General features: G+C 39.3%; 1 protein-coding gene across 4 annotated transcripts in view; it reads right to left on the bottom strand.

Moving 5' to 3' along the window:
* Positions 1-17,558, bottom strand: part of LRRC56 (leucine rich repeat containing 56) — a 60,311-nt gene that overhangs the window by 28,259 nt on the left and 14,494 nt on the right. For all 4 annotated transcript variants that reach the window (XM_083862780.1, XM_083862783.1, XM_083862782.1 and 1 more), the window contains exons 4-5: positions 11,145-11,232; positions 3,923-3,983 (exon numbers count right to left, since the gene is read on the bottom strand). In XM_083862780.1, the coding sequence (XP_083718906.1) occupies positions 3,923-3,983; positions 11,145-11,232 (149 nt within the window). The remainder of the gene's footprint in view (positions 1-3,922; positions 3,984-11,144; positions 11,233-17,558) is intronic.

The raw sequence follows: 17,558 nt of genomic DNA, 5'->3' as shown, positions 1-17,558 counted from the left end.
TTTACTCAAATCACTTGGCTCATATTTACAGTTATTTTTTTCACAGCCAAGAGGGCTCAAAACATTCCAAAATGTGAATATAGAGTCTCCTATGTTACTAGTCTTGTCTCCGGGAGCTGCTGTTAATAAAACAAAACACAAACCTAAGGCTTATAAAAGTATATGAATTGTTGATTTTGAATGTACTCTGCATCTTGTTCATTTGAACCTCCTGACAATTTTACCAGCTGAAACAGACCTGGATCACTTCCCTCTTCTTCTGGGGGATGCTTCTCCAATAGCACAAGACCAGTCAGAGAACTGCAGCAATGAAATGTTAACTCAATCTGGATGAAAAAAAATCTGCTTTCCTTTCCCTATATCCTCCATATTCACTTTTGTCCCCACACTTTGCAGGCTCTGCATTTCATCTCACTTAAAATATGACAGCCCCTCTCTGTTAGCAGCAGTTGCTGGAGAAGCCCTGAGAGTAGATCACTCTTCTGCTGGCTGAAATGTGTGGTGCTGAATGGGAGGAAATTAACTTCAGCTGCTGAAACAGTTTCTTCTGGAAACTTATGGGAAGCAGGTCCCAAGATTCCCCTATCTGATTTAATGGCCCTTTCATAGAGATGTCTATCTAAACATTTTAAACAGATCTTTTCATTCATCCCTGAATTGAGAATAAAAGCAATCTGATAAAAAAAGTACACAGGCTACATGCCAAAGCAGAAGTAGTAATTCATTGGCCTTGGAATATAGCTCTTTTACTGGAAGCATTTCAAAAATGAGGACCATGGCTGTCACAGAAAAACAAAAAAACCCCCAAAAAACTCCAAACAAAACCCCCAAACAAACAAACAAGGCAGATTTTAGCAGGCACCCTTCAGAATAGGCTTGACTTTTCATCCTCAGTTATCAGTCCATAAATCTAAAAGTTCTGAGTTGCTAGCAAATGGGTGAAGGTCACCAAACAAGGACATAATGAAATTATTGCGGTTTAGAGAATCAACAACACTATGAACTATTTTCTTTTTCCAGTACACTGGATTTTCCAGAGCTGTTCCCTTTAGCAAAGGGCCAGTAGAAAACCCAGAAACAGTCAAGAAAGAATTTTTCTTTCAACCACCAAGATTGATTATCTGTAAATAAACTTGGATAAGTTTTCCTCTTGGATTAAATGAAATAGTTGATAATGGTATCCTTTCAAAGTTTCAAGTTTTCAAAAGTAATGCAAGCTTTAGAAAGATTGGGGAAGGACCATGAATTTACAAGTAAGGTAGCTCAAACACATTCCTCATCAAAGGAATCACAACTTCTTGCAGAACTACCAGGAAAAGCCAATATCCAAACTCACTGACCTAGCAAGCCTTGCTCTCTCATAGAAAATTGTAATACGAGAACACCTTGATTCCTCACTGCCAGAACATGACTCCTTTGGTTTCCATTGAACATGCATGGCCATGCACACCTCAGCATCCTCACAACTTAGGTTCCTATGTGAGTTGGCAGGAATAAATGCCTCAAAATCAAAAATCAGTAACTGAAGTCAGGATGATAAACCTTCATTTTGATATCTACCAATCCAATTCTTCTTCCATTTTCAAAATGAGAAAAAAGTAAAGTTTAAATTCCATTTCATCCCAAAAAAAATAGGTAATCCTACTCTGCAAGACAAGATGAAACAAAAATAAAGTGACAAACACAAAGTCTCCCATCTTATTACCCACTTGTGCATGCACACTGACAGCCTTTTCTGCATAATCATTCACCAGAATACGTTTTTATAACATAAAATAGAATGAAAAGAATGTCTGCTTTTAGCATCCCAAGTATATACCAAACACCCTGTATCTTTTTTCTGCTTTTTTGTCCTTGCTCTCTTTTCAGTAAATAAAACCCATCTTCCAGTCAATCCTTACAAGGCATTTCTTATTATCTGCTGCCCTTTTTAAAATTACCACCACAATGATTCTGACCTTTTGGCTGGCAAAATCTGTGGGAATTACTTTCAGTAAGAACATTTTTTTCTGTCATCCTCAAAAGCCTCATTTGCAAAGGTTTGGTTGAATAAAATAAAATAATAACTTTTTTGGACAGAATTCAAATATCAACAAGATTAATTCAGAAATAAGATTCTGAATTTTGGAGTAAATGGCATCAGCCTCTAAAATGGGAGCAGCTATGTTACATTAGGTATAGCAGGCACCACTACTGCTGTGGCAGCAATGTTGCTCTAATGGGCATTAAATTGACATGATGCAGACATCCAAAAATAAAGTTCAAGTACAAGGCTGTGCTTGCATGGGATGTACCCTTAAATGATCTGTGTTTATCAATGACAGATTGTCAAAGATGGGAATTAATAAAGCAAAGCTACTGCTGTAACTGTACAGACTGAGTTCACATCTGGGAGAGCTAACAAAATCTTCTTCTTCCTTTACCTGTTCCCTGACAATTGCATTTAACTGGCACACAGAAGGAGGAGCAGGTAGCTTCTCCTGGGGCTGGAGTGCCTGGCAATCATCACAGTATTAGACTTGATATCCAAGCCCAAACATGTTTACATTAGAATATATCAAATCAAAACTCAACTTGAGACCCAAGCATTCCCTGCATCAAGGTCCACAAGGGTGTCAGGTCAAAGAAAATGGTTTGCCATTGAGAAATAAGAGTCTCAGAATACAGAGGTGCAAAATCCTGCTAAAATCATGAGTCAAGCAATTTAGTTTTTCTGAACTGCATTCTTATATTCAGTACCAACAGAACTAATCAAAAGGTTTTCTTTTGACACACTTTAAGAGAATATGGAGTTTTGATCAAACTAAAAGCCACTTCTTATATTTTTTCTTTTTAATATAATAACTCTTAATATTGTCAAAATCTAATTTTTTTTCACCCACTACTTACTCCTCCATTGCAATAATGGAGCAATTTCATGCTTATGACAATGGTTGGTTGCTATTAAAATAATTGCAGCAATGAAGAATCACCACTTTTACATGTTATGGATTAGAAGGTGAGAAAAACAAAATTTAGATGGCAGATACTTCATCTCATCACTAGAACAAGGGAAAATAAAATCAAAGTGGAGCAACTGAAGTTCATTAGATACTTTAAAGAGATCAAGAAGAGTTTATTGCCATTTCTTATGACAGAACATGTTCTCTGAACAAGAACTGGGAAGCCCACTACTTTTTACCCCATGACTTTAGCAGATAGCCATACAAAGCCAGAGAGCAGTCCTGTTTAAAACAGGGCCTTTTACACAGCCTTTTTCTGATATGAATTGTGTTTTTCCACTTTGCATTAATTAGCAAGGGTAATACAGGTATCAGCACAGGAGAGAGAAGACAGCTCTGCTTCCTCATTGCGATGGTTTTCACTTCTACCTTTCCAACCAACCAGCTCCCACCAGGTGTCTGGGAGAAAACGTGATGTTTTCACACAGCTCAGCAAGTTGGGGACATGCAGCTTCACAGCAGCTCTCATAAACCTGATTCTATTTACTTCAGTAAAGCCAAAGTGATTTTCATCAGCTGAGGAACTGGTCTGACCTGTACAGAACAGGCTACTGTGCACAATAAAAGCCCAAAGGCTGAAACACTGAAATCTAAGCACCTAGACATAGATAAGAGGGGAATTTTTAGCTCCTTTCAAATGTGCAACAAGTCTCCATGGACTTCAGCATAGCAGGAACTTCCCAGGTGGCAAACTAGGGCTAATTCATTGGCACTGTTGCAGCTACACTGACTGATTTATTCCAGACCAGGTCCCGTCCTTAAACTTCTGTGGTAGTGGAGCATTATTCATCACCTAATCCATTATCATAGCATAGAGAAATGGAAGGAATGAAAGGAGCACAAATGATGATTGTCGCACTTAAATAAAATTGAGGGCTGTTATTCTTTATATTTATTTCATAAAATCATTCATTTCTTACCTCACAGATGCAAGCAAGCTATTGTTCAACTTCAGTTCTCTCAGATTAGGCAGATGCACACCTGTGGGAACAGAATAAAGAATCACTTTGAGGACGTGGGATTAGAGTAAAGGAAATTTATGACAATTACAAGTTGAAGCATCTAATTTTACAAGTATTTCTTAGTTATTTCTGCCAGGCCTGTGCTGGACTTCTAAGAAAATCAATGAGATTATTTCACTCAAAAAATATTTCATCCTTTGCATTTTTGAAACATATACGTATTGTCGGCATGACTACCCAATCACAATTTTTGAACCCTCTCTGGAAATTCTGATATGGCACCTTGCCAGACAGACAACAAAAGAAACTGGCTTGATGGGTGTCTGTTTTCTTTGGTCTGATTCCCCATCCTGACTGACTTTTAACTGAGTGATACTTTGCAGAGCTAAGGGATACTTTAGAGTATTGCATTCCATGACCTATTTAATGGCAAGTAGTGATGGACTTACTGGATACACAGCCAAGTAACACTTCTTCAAAATGTAACTTTGAATCCAACAGCAAGCACATAATGTTCCATGTCACAACATCATCTTTTACAGTTCACAGATCCCCCAAATACAACATTTTGCAAAGCATCACTTTCTTCTTTTAATTTTCTGGATGCAATTTTTTACCATCGAATTGTACAAGTTTCATACCTATAAAACCCTCAGTATTCTGTTGTAATTACTCTAATTAATACTTTTTTTTTTAGGTTTGTTTGGTTTTTTTTAATATCCCTGAGAGACATTTGCCTTTTTGGTTCACTCTAAAGATATCTCTGAACCAAAATCATACACCAAATCCCTCTGAGTTACAGAATAATTTAGACATAAGCTCAAGTCTCAGAAACCATTTCTTATGGACAGTAGCAAATGTTAATCCATTCCCACTAGCGGAGTTGACTCAAGGCTGGTGAGCATCCTCCAGTATAACATGCAACCATGTAGAAGTAATACCAATTTTAGACAAATTGGATCATTGCTGAAACATTCAAATGTATTCTCAGCAAATATTTTTATGAGTTCTCTGAGTAATCACTGTCTGGCAAGGGTGATTTACCAGTGTCCAGAAGGACACCAGTTGAGTGCTTTGCAAAGGATAAAAAAAAGAAAAGGGAGTGGGATCTCAAAATCAATGAAGGAGGTCATGTTGTTCATTCCCCAAACAGAACAAGAGCATTAATGGCAAAAACATTTCAATAAATCATGTTTTAATAGAAGCATTATCTAGATCTCATGTTATTTTGGAGTGATCATAATGCACATATTGATCTTTGTGTTGTACTGCAAGTATTTAAGTTCATGTCTTTGCAAAGAACTTTCGAAAATACAAAAATTTGAGATACAGTATACAATTTTTTTGGCTGTTTGTCAGTCATTTCCCACAATCCACAAAAACTGAAGAACAAATTAGAACACACAGTCCTCATCCTGCAGGGTATGCTTTCTCATGTCAAACAAGTTTTATACGTTTATATGTATATATGGCAACAAAATAATTTGGAGTCCTGGCAGAGGAAATACTAGGATCTCTGTTAATTACTAACTGCAGTCATACTAGCTACTGAGCCAAGACTCTCTCAGATATAAATCATACCCTAAGAAATTCCAAACCTCCCCCCTCCCCCCAAAAAACAAAACCAAAAACAAACAAACAAACAAAAACCAACAACAACAAAAAAACCACAAAAACAAACCAAAACAACACAACAAAAAACAACCAAAACAACAACAACAACAAAACTAGACTCTAAAAAATTTCTCTTTCTGACAAGGATGGAGAGATTAAATGACATTCCCTGAAGTGTTAAAGGACAAAATGAAAGGGATGCCTCCCCAGTCCCAGCTCAAAACTGAGCAATAGTGCCATGGATTCAGTCACAGAGGCAAAAGGATTACCAAGCAAAAGCTGTTGCAAAGCATTACAAGGCAAAGGAGTTTTAAGGACTAGTGTTAAGCAGAAGATTTGAATCTTCTTGAGGAGTCAAGAGAAATGGAGAGATTTGCCCAAGAAAAAGCTTTTCACTGAACGCATTTAGGGTTGGTTCAGGGAAGAAGCAACTATTAAAGCATCCAAAGAGGCCAAGTGACAGGCTGATAATGCAATATTCACATCTGGTTAGTTCATTATTGTAACTTGATCCTCCATCTCAGATATTTTTTTACACTTTGGCACAATCTATCCCTGGAAACTTGTAAAGTGTTACACTGTAATGTGTGTGGTTTACTAGCTTGAAATAGAAGTATACAATGTGTGGTGGTACAAAACTCTGCCAGGAATATTCTGCAATATATTCCTGCAAGTCTGCAGGTTCTTCCCTCCTTTAAGTTTCATATCAATATGTAATTGTTCTTTGGTGCTAAGAATTCATTATTCCATTGATTTTGCTGGTTTTTAGAGTCCCAAATCCTTATAAATAGATTAGAGGCCAGAAGTTTAAATTAGGAAGAGAAAATTGTAAAATGATGGTGACAAGATGCTTATCCCAATGAAACAGTGTATTTCTAATTTTCTTAATTTTAACCCTCATGGCATCTTTTCTCAGAGCAAGGACACATGATACGAACATATAAAAACACTCTAAAATTCAACAGTATTAACTTCTAATATTAATTTTAGAAGTACAGGTGGTATATTCCTTATCCTGAAACTGCCTTCCTTTGAATAATATTGATTTTTAAAACCAAGAATGATACACAGAAACGCTGATGATTGCAGGACAAGGCTGAGAATTCAGAATGACGATCAGTGTTATCTCATCTGTCTACAATTCCCTTTCACTAAAGACTGGTTTTGTTACATGGCTCTGAAATTACTAACCACCAACAATGTACTAGTGTTAAACTACTCCACTGTACCAGTGGAACAGAACTAAATGAAGGGCAGAAAGAAATCAAAGTGCAGGTTAGGTGAATAAAAGTGATAGACATACACAACAACACTGCTTGAAGTGGTGCAGTTCACAAGCAGGGTAGCAATGTAGATGTCTTTCCAAGGTGCCTTGGTACAGCAGGTGACATTTACAAAACTGATTAGGAGCAAAGAGAAAGCAGCCAAAATTCCAGTTTTATTATATTCTACAAGTAACAACGCTTCTATTTCTAAAACTTGTTTATATTATGAAGTATTCTTTAGGTAACATAATATATCTTTGTTTTTCTATTGCTAAAAAAAAAAATAAAATCATTGTGGCTGGACTTGTGTCTTCTGGAATACAAACTAGTGAAAAACAACTGACAAATGCTTGCATTGGCATCAGGCAACCACTGTGGCTTTGTTGATCCTACAACACAAAACAGGCTCTACATTTCTAGCAAGACCAATCTGATATGCTGTTGCCCTGATTTTCAGCCTTCTGATCGTTTTACATTCTTGTATTGGAGTTCTCACACTTTGAAACATAAACAAAGTAGATTGTTTTCGCATTCCTCTCTACGATGGGACTGCTGGTTTAACCACTGGGGTCAGAGGGGTGTTCCTCTCTCATCCCCCAGTCCTTGACCAAATCCCAAAAACTATAGAAGTTGAGATTCCCCAAATAAGGTTTCTCTTTTTCTCACTCTCGAGCTGACAGGTGAGTGTCCTTCTTTTTGTGTCCTCCTGCGGCAATATGCAAATTAAGCAGTCTTTAGTTCACTTGAGCTGTTTTTGATCAAGTAAGATACATCACTTCGATGCTATTTCTACACATGCATTTTTTGCACATTTCTGGGATGAACTGGGCAATACAACTGGAGGTAAGTCCACAGCCCTTTCAGGCAAACCCAAGGCAGCTGCAGTGGAGCTACCTGAGATGGGGATCTCACAGAAAACCCATCAGTGCAGGGTTCCACATAAGCACACTGCCCCAGTACGTACTTGTGACTCCTGGAGACCCTGCCCAAGCCCTGCTGGAGGGCTTGTCCAAGCCTTGCTCAGCAAGTTTGTCAGCACTTGCTAAGCCAAGACCATCCTGGGTAGGAATATCCACATCAGACTCACTCTTCCAGCCTCTGAGCTGCTCCCTGGCCATACAAGCACCTGCTGCTGCCACGTTGGCTGCCAGCAAAGACATCCCAGCTCTGCACCAGGAGTGCCAACAAACAGGGCAAGAGGAAAGAGAGATGATAACCCTGCATGAGAAATAGCACATGGCTACTCCTGAACCCTTGGCAGAGCTTTGCCTTGATAAAACGTCTGCAAAGGAAGTGGCAATCTCCAGACATGTAATCAACTTAGTCTGGCCACCAGCAGGCAACAATTCAATAAGGAGCAGCGAACAGCACTGTGGGTAACTTGATTTGGAGCTATTAAAATTACTTAGAAATAAGAGGACTATGTAGTGTCTTAAATGACTCTACCCCACCATTATTTTCAACAGGAATTTCTATGAGCTGGTCATGAATGCAATTCCATACCTGTCAGCAATCAAAACTGAAGGGATAAGCTAATGAAAAGGAAATAGTCCCTCTGTTTAAATATGAACTGAGTTCTACACGCAGCTGAGGAGCACAGAAATCAACTCCAAGATATGCAAAGCTGGATACAAGACTTGCCAGGGCGTTCAGTGTTTCATCTGTCACTCAGCAAGGTGCACTGAAAACAGCTAGAGAATTCAGCAATTACCCCAAGCCCTGAAAAGATTCCGATTTAAGCTCTGGCACAAAACCTTTTCTTAATTTGAAAACTGATCACATGGAAATTTTTCAGTATCAGTCTTTTCATGTTTTATCCCACACCTTGTCCCTAAGAAAAGTAACTCTTCCTCCCCACCATGTCATGCCATTTTGTAGAGACAGACCTGACAAACTGGGGAAGGTTAACAGGATGGGGCTTTAATGTTTAGCACATCCCAAAGTGGAATGGTCTCAAGAAAAACATCAAGCAACAAGTTTTAAATCACTCTGGAAATCTTTGGGCCCTGAGTGTTTGTGTTACAGCCTTTAACACAGCCTGTGAACCTTGAAATGTTTCTCAAGTGAAAATTGTGGTGTAAATTTGGGGTTTGAGTGCTGCAAGGTCCCAGGTGACTCAGAGTTATGTTCGGTCTCATAGCTTCTAACACTTTCACCTGGCCATTTAAGACCCTGCATGGCTTATTTTATCCTTACACATAAAACCAGTCAAAACAATATTGGTTACTGAGTGTGGACTGATCATCCAAACAATTTGCTGATGATAAAACTCACCTTCCACAACTAAGGAATACAGTGAGAGCAAGGTGAAGTGGTTTAATACGTGTGTAAAGAAAGCTTATTAGCCAGGTTTGAAATGCAAAAGAAACCCCAAATTACAGAGAAGTCCAGGCTGGAGGGAACAGCTGGAGGTCTCAAGCCCAGCATCCTGCTCAGAGCCAGGTTGTCTGTGAGATCAGGGTGCTCAGGTCTTCACCCACTTGAAAACCTACCAGGATGAAGTCTCCAAACCTCTCTGGATACTCCTACTGCTTGACTGTCCTAATAGGGGGAAAACTTTACATCCTGTCACACTAGATATCTGTCATTCCAGCTGGTCTCATTCTTACCCCACTCTTTTCCTCAGGCTATTTCTCCAGACCCCTGTGAGCACAGAGCAGGTCAGCAGCACAGTTCCAGGGGTAGGCAGCCAGCAGGGAGCAAGCAATGAGCCCAACATCTTCAACAGCAGTCTTGCTTGCATTCACGGCAGAGGTGCAAACTGCTCTGCAAAACCCCTAAACACTTAGGTCTGTGTGCCTAAAAATCATCTGCCACGTGAAAACAATGGCAAGAAACTGAAGTGAACTTTCTGCCCTAGCCACCTGCTGACATTTGCAAAGAGATTTTCACAGGAAAAAAATTCAGAAACACACCTTAAAAAAAAAACCAAACAACAAAACCAATAACAAACCAGAAGGAAATTCAGAATGATCTTGATGTTCTGCTATTCTCAAAAGCAGTGGAGACCTGCAGGTGCTGATTTTTATGGCCCTCAAAGGCCAACTCTTGGTGTGAATAGTGAGAGATAAACAAGATGGAAATTATTTGCATCGTGGACATAGTCTTCTGTATTTTGCATTCTGTAAAGGTTGCAAAAGCCCAACCATGGGGAGAAGGTTCATTATTTCAGTAATGAAAAGGAAGTAGAGAGTGATGAAGGTGAAACATTTTGCTAGCCTGTCACAGCTAATGTAAAATGGCATAGGAATGGGAGCACACTTTTGAGCATTATAAAAATGGCATAATGAGATTTCCTTATCAACTGGAGGAAACATGATTGAATAGATTATGATCTCTGAAAGAAACAGATGTAATTTACCTTAAATTATCAAGTGCCTATGAGAAAGAGACTTATTCATGAAATAATCAGAATAACCAATACAAAGGGGCTATATATACAAAACAAAAGCCCCCTTCACTGTTCATGTTCAACCATTCTTGACAAATAGACATCAAAAGACCCATTAAAGCTAGTTAGCTGTTGCATTAGTCATTTGCATATGAAAAATTAACTGCTTGTCTGAAAGCACCAGTACACAGTTTTGGGGACATGGCTCCTTTTTAGCACAGAAAATATTACCCTGCAGTAGTTACTCAGCTTCAATGCAGCAGAAGATGGACTTGGGTGTGGTAGGAATCCACATGACAGAAAATGACTGCTAGTACTGGAAAAAAAAATGGAAGGCTTTATATTCTCAGAGTTAACTCAGCTACAGAGGGAATTCCTTTGGTACTTCTCATTTCCCTGGTTCAGTGATGATGACATAAAAACGAATGACAAGTGTTAGGCTTGTTTGGGGCTCATCAGAACTATGTATCTACAGGACCTGCCTCCAGTTCACTTTCCAGCACAGCTCAGTGAGGTCATACAGGGTGCAAAGACAGGCTGCTGGAAGCATGAGCCACCTGATACCACTGGCAATTCCTGAGTCACAGGGAAATCTCACAGTGGAGAGAAGCTGACCTTCGGCTCCTGTTTCACTAGAGACAAGAGTAAATGCTCATATCATACAAGAAAAATGTGTCCAAACTAATGGGCTTTAGACAGAAATCATCACTCATCCCATTGCCAGAGTTTCCAGTCCTATTCAGAGCCTCACACAAGAAGACAGAGATCAAAGAGTGTGAGGTACAAGGAGCTTCTTTTTCAAGAACTCTTGAGAAGGACAGTACTTTTCACTGGCTGTTCATTAGTGAATCCCCAAGATACCATAAAGGAAAATTCAAGATGATGAGCAGAAAATAAAGTGTTTTCTTACCAAAGTTCCCCAAGCTGATCTCTCTGGTGTCTACTCGCATCTCTAGGGCCTTCACTTGCTTCAGATCATCTACTCCTGCCAAAGTTTTCTGTAAAGATAAGCAGAAATTTATGTGCACTCTCATGCAATAAACCAGATGTCACAGCAGCAAAAAGGTGTAGCCAGATTTTCAACCAGTGTTTTGCCAACATCTATTTCAGGTCAACACGGCTAGATGTGCAATCCCATTGAAATGAATGTGGTATTCAAAGACCTTTTTTCCTTGTAGCCCCAAATACTCTATTCTCCTAAAACTTATAGATTGCTTAAAGAGTCATGGCTCGGGGTTACATTCAAGCTGCAAACCAACAACAGATCTACATGCCAGCTAGCTTAATTTAAACAATATGTCCATGCTTTAAGATTTGCACTAGTTTTGCACTAATCCTTAGCAGATAGAAAGTGCTAACCTTAAACATCATCTGTAATTCAAAAGGTGCTGGTAGTAAAACTTAACAAAACACACTGTTTTCCTTTTAACTCAAAACAATAAAAAGAAACATGACTTTAGCTCAAGCAGCTCACTTTTCTGAAAGAAGACTACACTAATCACAAGAATTATGAATTTCTTTGAAAATATCTAGGCAATGCAAATAGAGGCCTTCAAAATCCTTCATTATTTTTACAAAGTTGTAGTAATTGGCTCAACCATTGCATTAAACAAGGATGTGTATGAATGCAGACTCCTCCCTAATCTTTCCTAATATCCTACAGTCTGTGTTGATAAATACACATAATATTTTGCCTTGGCAGAGGTAAGCAGGAGGAACAAAACAAGCAGAAGTTCTATACAGAGGAGAGAGGAAAGCTCTAAGACTGCGTGTGAAAACTACAGCAAGGCTGTGAAATCCTGAGATGCGACTCCATACGGAGCTGACGCAATCTCACATTACCACTGCCCTCATCCCCCATTTCTTCCTATGATCCAGCTTCTCTCATTCAGGGTGCATATCCCACCACCTCCTTTGCATCACTTTAGTTGCATAAATTCAACAAAGCAGACCAGAAGAACTGCATCCTTTCTTCCCCATTGGTTAGTGGCTTATGAAGGAGTCTGAAACAATTCCTGAGAAATGAGAAGCAAGGTTTATTTGAGACACTAACTGCCTGAAATTGTTGATGCTATACATAGTGATGAAACTTCTAAATTTTCACCTTTCTGTGTCAAAAGAGTTAAGATGTGGGGCTGAACATGCCCACTTCAAAGAACTGCCTGGTCCTGGCATCAGAGTTTCCTCCTCAATGATGCAACCAAGAGCAGGGGTTGAAAGCATTGTCATCAACCTTTTGGGCCTTTTCTTGAGGTGAAGGCAGAAAGTAATTCAGTAACCACCATGTACAGGAGACAAATTAAAAAGCTACAACACTATTAAAAAGTGACAACATTCTTTAGGTTTTTTAATAAGGGAGAACTTATTCATTAGAAGGGAATGTGTAGGATGACCTCTGCTTATGAGTTTTGGGAAAAAAAAATAACCACGAAAATATCCAGTTAATTTTGCAAGGAAAAAATGGTGGTTGCAATATTCCTGCTCATTAGGTAACATTTTTATCGTGCACAAATGGCTGCAACTTCCGCTGATGGCTCCACATCCTCTTACAAAGGACCAAAACCAGTCTGAGTGTAACTGACAGGGCAATTCAAAAGGACATGGTTTCCAGAAAAAGTTGAACATTCCTTCTTGAAAAGCTGTCCCCCTTTATAAGGTCTTGACTTGTACTCCTAAGAAACAGAATTATCCAATATCTTCAACTGCTTTTGAACTATTTTTAAAACATTATGTTTGAAGTTATTTTTTAATCTCATTTTAAATCTTTTCTTTTAAATCTGTGATTTTAAGCAGGCTGAACATAAAAAAGCTTCTAAGACTCTATCCCCACATGCAGCCACCACAAAATGTGTTTTGCTCTTGCAAAGGCAGCAAACTTAACAGCTACAGACTGCTTTCTCTCTCCAAGTGAACACAAGATCCCTCATGGCAAGACACATTTTGCAGTAACCCTTTTGAGCAGATGACACTGTCTGTCACATAGCACGAGATTATCTGTGAAATGAGACCTAGCTGCTGTCCTGGCATAAAACCATGCACTCGGATTGCTGGATTTGGATGCAAGCTCACTGTCATTAAAGGAAGAAGCTTCTGAAAAATACCTCCCTACTTGCCATCAAAATAGTTTTAAGAGCCTACACCAGAACAGGAAGAAGTCTCAAAAGAAGTAATAAGCTTAGGGTCACACACTTTGTCAGTTGAGTAGCAAAAGGTCCTGATACCCCAAGGAGCCTTTGCTCCTTTTTTTTATCCTTTTCTCCTTTGCTGTCTGCAAGTTCCCTGCATGCTGTCCTTCCCCTGCTGTATTCCAGACCACCCCCCTTCACAGTTCTGCTCCCTGATATTTTTTTCAAAATCCAAGTATCAAACCCACACGAAGTTATATTCTCTCCTCCTCTAGGGTTCCCTATTTCTCTTTCTCATACCAAGAATTACCAATGTCATTCCTTACTCTCCTTTTCCTCTTCCTGATCCACTAATTTGTACTTTTTCCACTGTCTGAGAGATGAGCTTCTTAATGCACCCATATTTTTGTACTCCAACAGGCAGAACTGTGACTCCAGTGCTGGAAAGGGTTATTGGCTGTCATCATCAGCTCTTTGAACTATAGATAGCTGCCTTGAAGCATGTGCTAACCAGAGGCAACAAACTCCATATATTCTCAATGCCCACCTCCCTGTTCTCCCTGTTCCCATTTCCAAGAGTATCTATGGCAATCACTGTCCTTCCATCTGCTGAGGGTGAGGAGCTGCTGGGACAGCTTGAAACCAATTTGCTGTGGGATGCACAAGTTATTGTAGCACATGAAGGAAATGGGAAATGCTCTTGGGTGGAGAATATGAGCTTATTTAAAGGCACTAAAGCACTGAGACCCCAGGTGTTGATTGCAAATGAGTCAGCAAGCAAAGGCCAGGGCGGCGGTTCAAGAGGAGGATACATGGGGAATGGTTCCTGTGGAAGATAGTTAGGACATTACTACTCAGCAGACACCATTCTTGGCATGCTGGGGCACCTGCAAGTGAGATACTTCTCATGTCACAGCTAAAATTCTGACACCAGGAACGGAGGACATTTAGGGAAGGACGTGAAAACATTTAAGCAAAGATGAAACTGATTTAGCAGGATTTCCCATTTATGCTGCTGTTTAATGTCAAAGCATGGGAACCTTCATCAAAATTTGAAAAGAGGGATATTTTGGATGAATTCTGCTGTAAGAGGAAAAAAAAATCATGACCCAACACACTGAAGGGGTCATCAGCTTGGACAGAGAGATGTCTGGCACCATGTGGATAGAAGCGATGCTACAGTGCTCTGTCTCATTTCATTCCTAGGGCCATCCCAGGTCTAGGACAGGTTCCTGCCCTAATTCAGAGATGTCCCACTGTGATTTCAGGTAATGACTGCCTGCCCATAGCTTAATGGGCTGTTCTGACAGCCAGGGACAGAACATCTCTGCCTGTGCCCCAGGATTGCTTACAGACATGGAGGTGCTGTACCATCTAGGTGTTTCTTTGGCTGTTTCCAGCTGCTCAGCCTCCACATAGAGCAAACAGAAATGTACCAACAATCAGTTCTAGGCAAAAATACATTCACAGTTATTCTAGGTCAAAAAGATACCTTGAAAAAACCAATACAATTCTAAGCTGAGTGTTGATATTCAGAGAGGACTCTGCTTGCCACCCTTCTGCAGCCCTGCAAGGTAGGGATCAGTTAGACAGAGATGTTTTCTGAAGAATCAAACATCAAAATCTTCCTGGCACGTCACATTCAAGGAGGTGGCCTGAAAGGTTGATTCTGAGCTGCAGTTTTACACTCCACTGTAAATTTGTTTATTTGAAAGGAGACATTTCCATGGTAAAGCACTACACAAGTCTTTGAAGATACTTTGAATACAGGGTAAGTAAAACAAAGACGAATAAAGTTCATATTACATTTTTTCACCTTCTTCAAAATGGGAGTAAAATTATTTTTCATGAAGAAGCTATTGGTAAATAATTTAGCTGATATTTTAAGAAGCAAGTCCATAATGTTTCACAAACCGTTCCCACCATGCAAAATGCCTGGCCAAATGTCTGGCCAACTGGGGACTGTGCACTGCTTTGGAAAGCTTCTCTGACTGACAAGAAAAGCCAGTAAGTATTCTGTAAAAAATTGCAGGTGAGAAATACTTCTGTGCTTGCAGAGCTTCCCATCTGGCAGAGCAGTCACCTGGGGACGCTGGGAAATCCAGTTCAAGTCCCACTTGCAGCTACCTGGAAATTCCTTAATTGGCAAATAGTATCTGTTCAGACAAAACTGGCATACACAACTGATGTCTTCTCTCTTCCCTAGATTTTTCACATACTCTAAGAAAAGTAGGCATGTTGCTGAAGAACAAGTTGCATGCAGCTGTCAGAGAAATATTTCCAGCTGTGCATTTATTTTGCTGATCCTGATTAATTTGGCAAAGACAGGAATTCCTGAGTGGTGAGCTTGTTCTCTTTGAATACTACACCTGTATGCAAATTCTAGATTCATGTCCATTCATGTGTTTATTGCTTTTTTTTTTTTTTTTTCAAATTCTCAACTCAATTATAATCTCTCCATCAAAAAAAAAAAAAAAAAAAAAAAAAAAAAAAAAAAAAAGAAAAGACAAATTTTTTTTCTAAGAAAAATATTTGCAAATTAGTAGGCCTTAAGTGATTCAGTGAGAGGGAAAAAAACTTACAGAACTTCTCTGTGGCCTCACATTCAAACTTCCTTTCAAAATGGCTAAATGCTGCAGATGCCCATAACTAAAACATTCAGCTGTATTTCACCACTTTCTGCATATACACATAAATGCACTCTTCTCTCAGCTCAGACAAAGAGATTAGCTAGGTGCTACAAAAAGAGATTTTATTGGCTCATATGGGAAGTGTAGATGAGGGCAGTAGATACAAAATTTAAGTAGTGGTGGATGCATTAATAAAGATGTCTTTATTCTTGTGCAGAAGGCCCCGAGTCACGTCAGCAGATCCACATGGATAGGCCCTTGCCTAGTCTTGTACCTGCAGTTCATCTCCTGACTGACTCATGCTGGGGATTGATAGTCCTGACACCCTTTTTTAAACCAGTATTAAGGATTTGATGAGGCAAGTTGCTGGGAAATCTAACTATTGCAAACTTCAGCAGGCATGTAGGGCACCAGAAACATGAAGAAACACCAGAAGATGGGAAGTTTACTGACCTCCCAGAAATAGCCTGTGTCACTTCTGCAGGAGGAAAAAACCTCAGTTTCAACTATGTGCTGAATTAATAGGCAGGTCAGGAGTGGACAGGATAGTAGACATTCCTACGTAAGTTTTTGCTTAGATTTGTTTTAAGGATTTACTTTCCTTCACAGAGATATTAAAAAAGTTATACCCCAACATTAATTCTTTTTCTTGTCTAGGAATTAGGTACACAGACAGTAGCTACAATCACTGCTCAAGACTGTGTCACTCGATATGGAAAAGTTAAGACTGTAATGTCATTTTATGTTAGTTAAGCACTGGTGGCTGTAAGTAAATGAATATCTGAGGTTTTTTTCATATAAAACATGCAGGAGTGTGTGCATGCATATAAATTCAAAGATTCCTGATGTGAAAATTTGAACATAAAATATCAGATGCCTAAGCAGCAGGATGAACACTAATATAGCAACTACAAGCCTTCACTACTGTAAAGGTATTAGTGCTAGGAGAGGAACTTACAAAAGGAAAGCTCTGAAACGAAAGGAGGCTCTGTAATTTATTTTTTTCCAGTTCACAGTATTACCTATACTATCTGCTGCCTTGAGCAATCTGATTTAACTTTGAAACCAGATATGCTTGGAGCAGAAGATCGAACTGGCAGACCTCCAGAGGACCCCTCAAGCTTTAAAAAAAATTATTACACATTTCTAATGAAGGATTCAGCAGATCCAAATTCAGGCAAATTCAGCTACTTCCATTCCCTTATTCCATATAATTTATCAAGATTCTGCTCTTTCTTGATGTCCAGTTTTTTCCCCAAATCCATTTATCTTACAGCAGTGAGGAAAACTTGCTGCAAAAGAAAAAAGGAAACAATTGAGCCATTTCAGCGAGAATCCAATCTGTTGTTCCTGGACCCTCCAGCATTTCCTTTTTCCCCGTGAGGATGAGTGCATACCATATGAAATACACCCTAACCTCCTGAGCAACAAAACTAAACACCACATCCGAACACGTGCTCCTAAGTTTGGAAAAACATGATTAGTTGGAGCAGGATCAATAAAAAGCAAAATTAGAGAATACTTCCTTTCTTCTCTAAAGATCACACACAAACGTGATTGAGTTTTATA

This window comes from Zosterops lateralis (assembly GCF_965231275.1).
Source record: "Zosterops lateralis genome assembly, chromosome: 6".
In the NCBI taxonomy this organism is placed as follows: Eukaryota; Metazoa; Chordata; class Aves; order Passeriformes; family Zosteropidae; genus Zosterops; species Zosterops lateralis.
The sequence above is the reverse complement of the archived record's forward strand: the minus strand, read 5'-3'. Positions and strand labels throughout refer to the sequence as shown.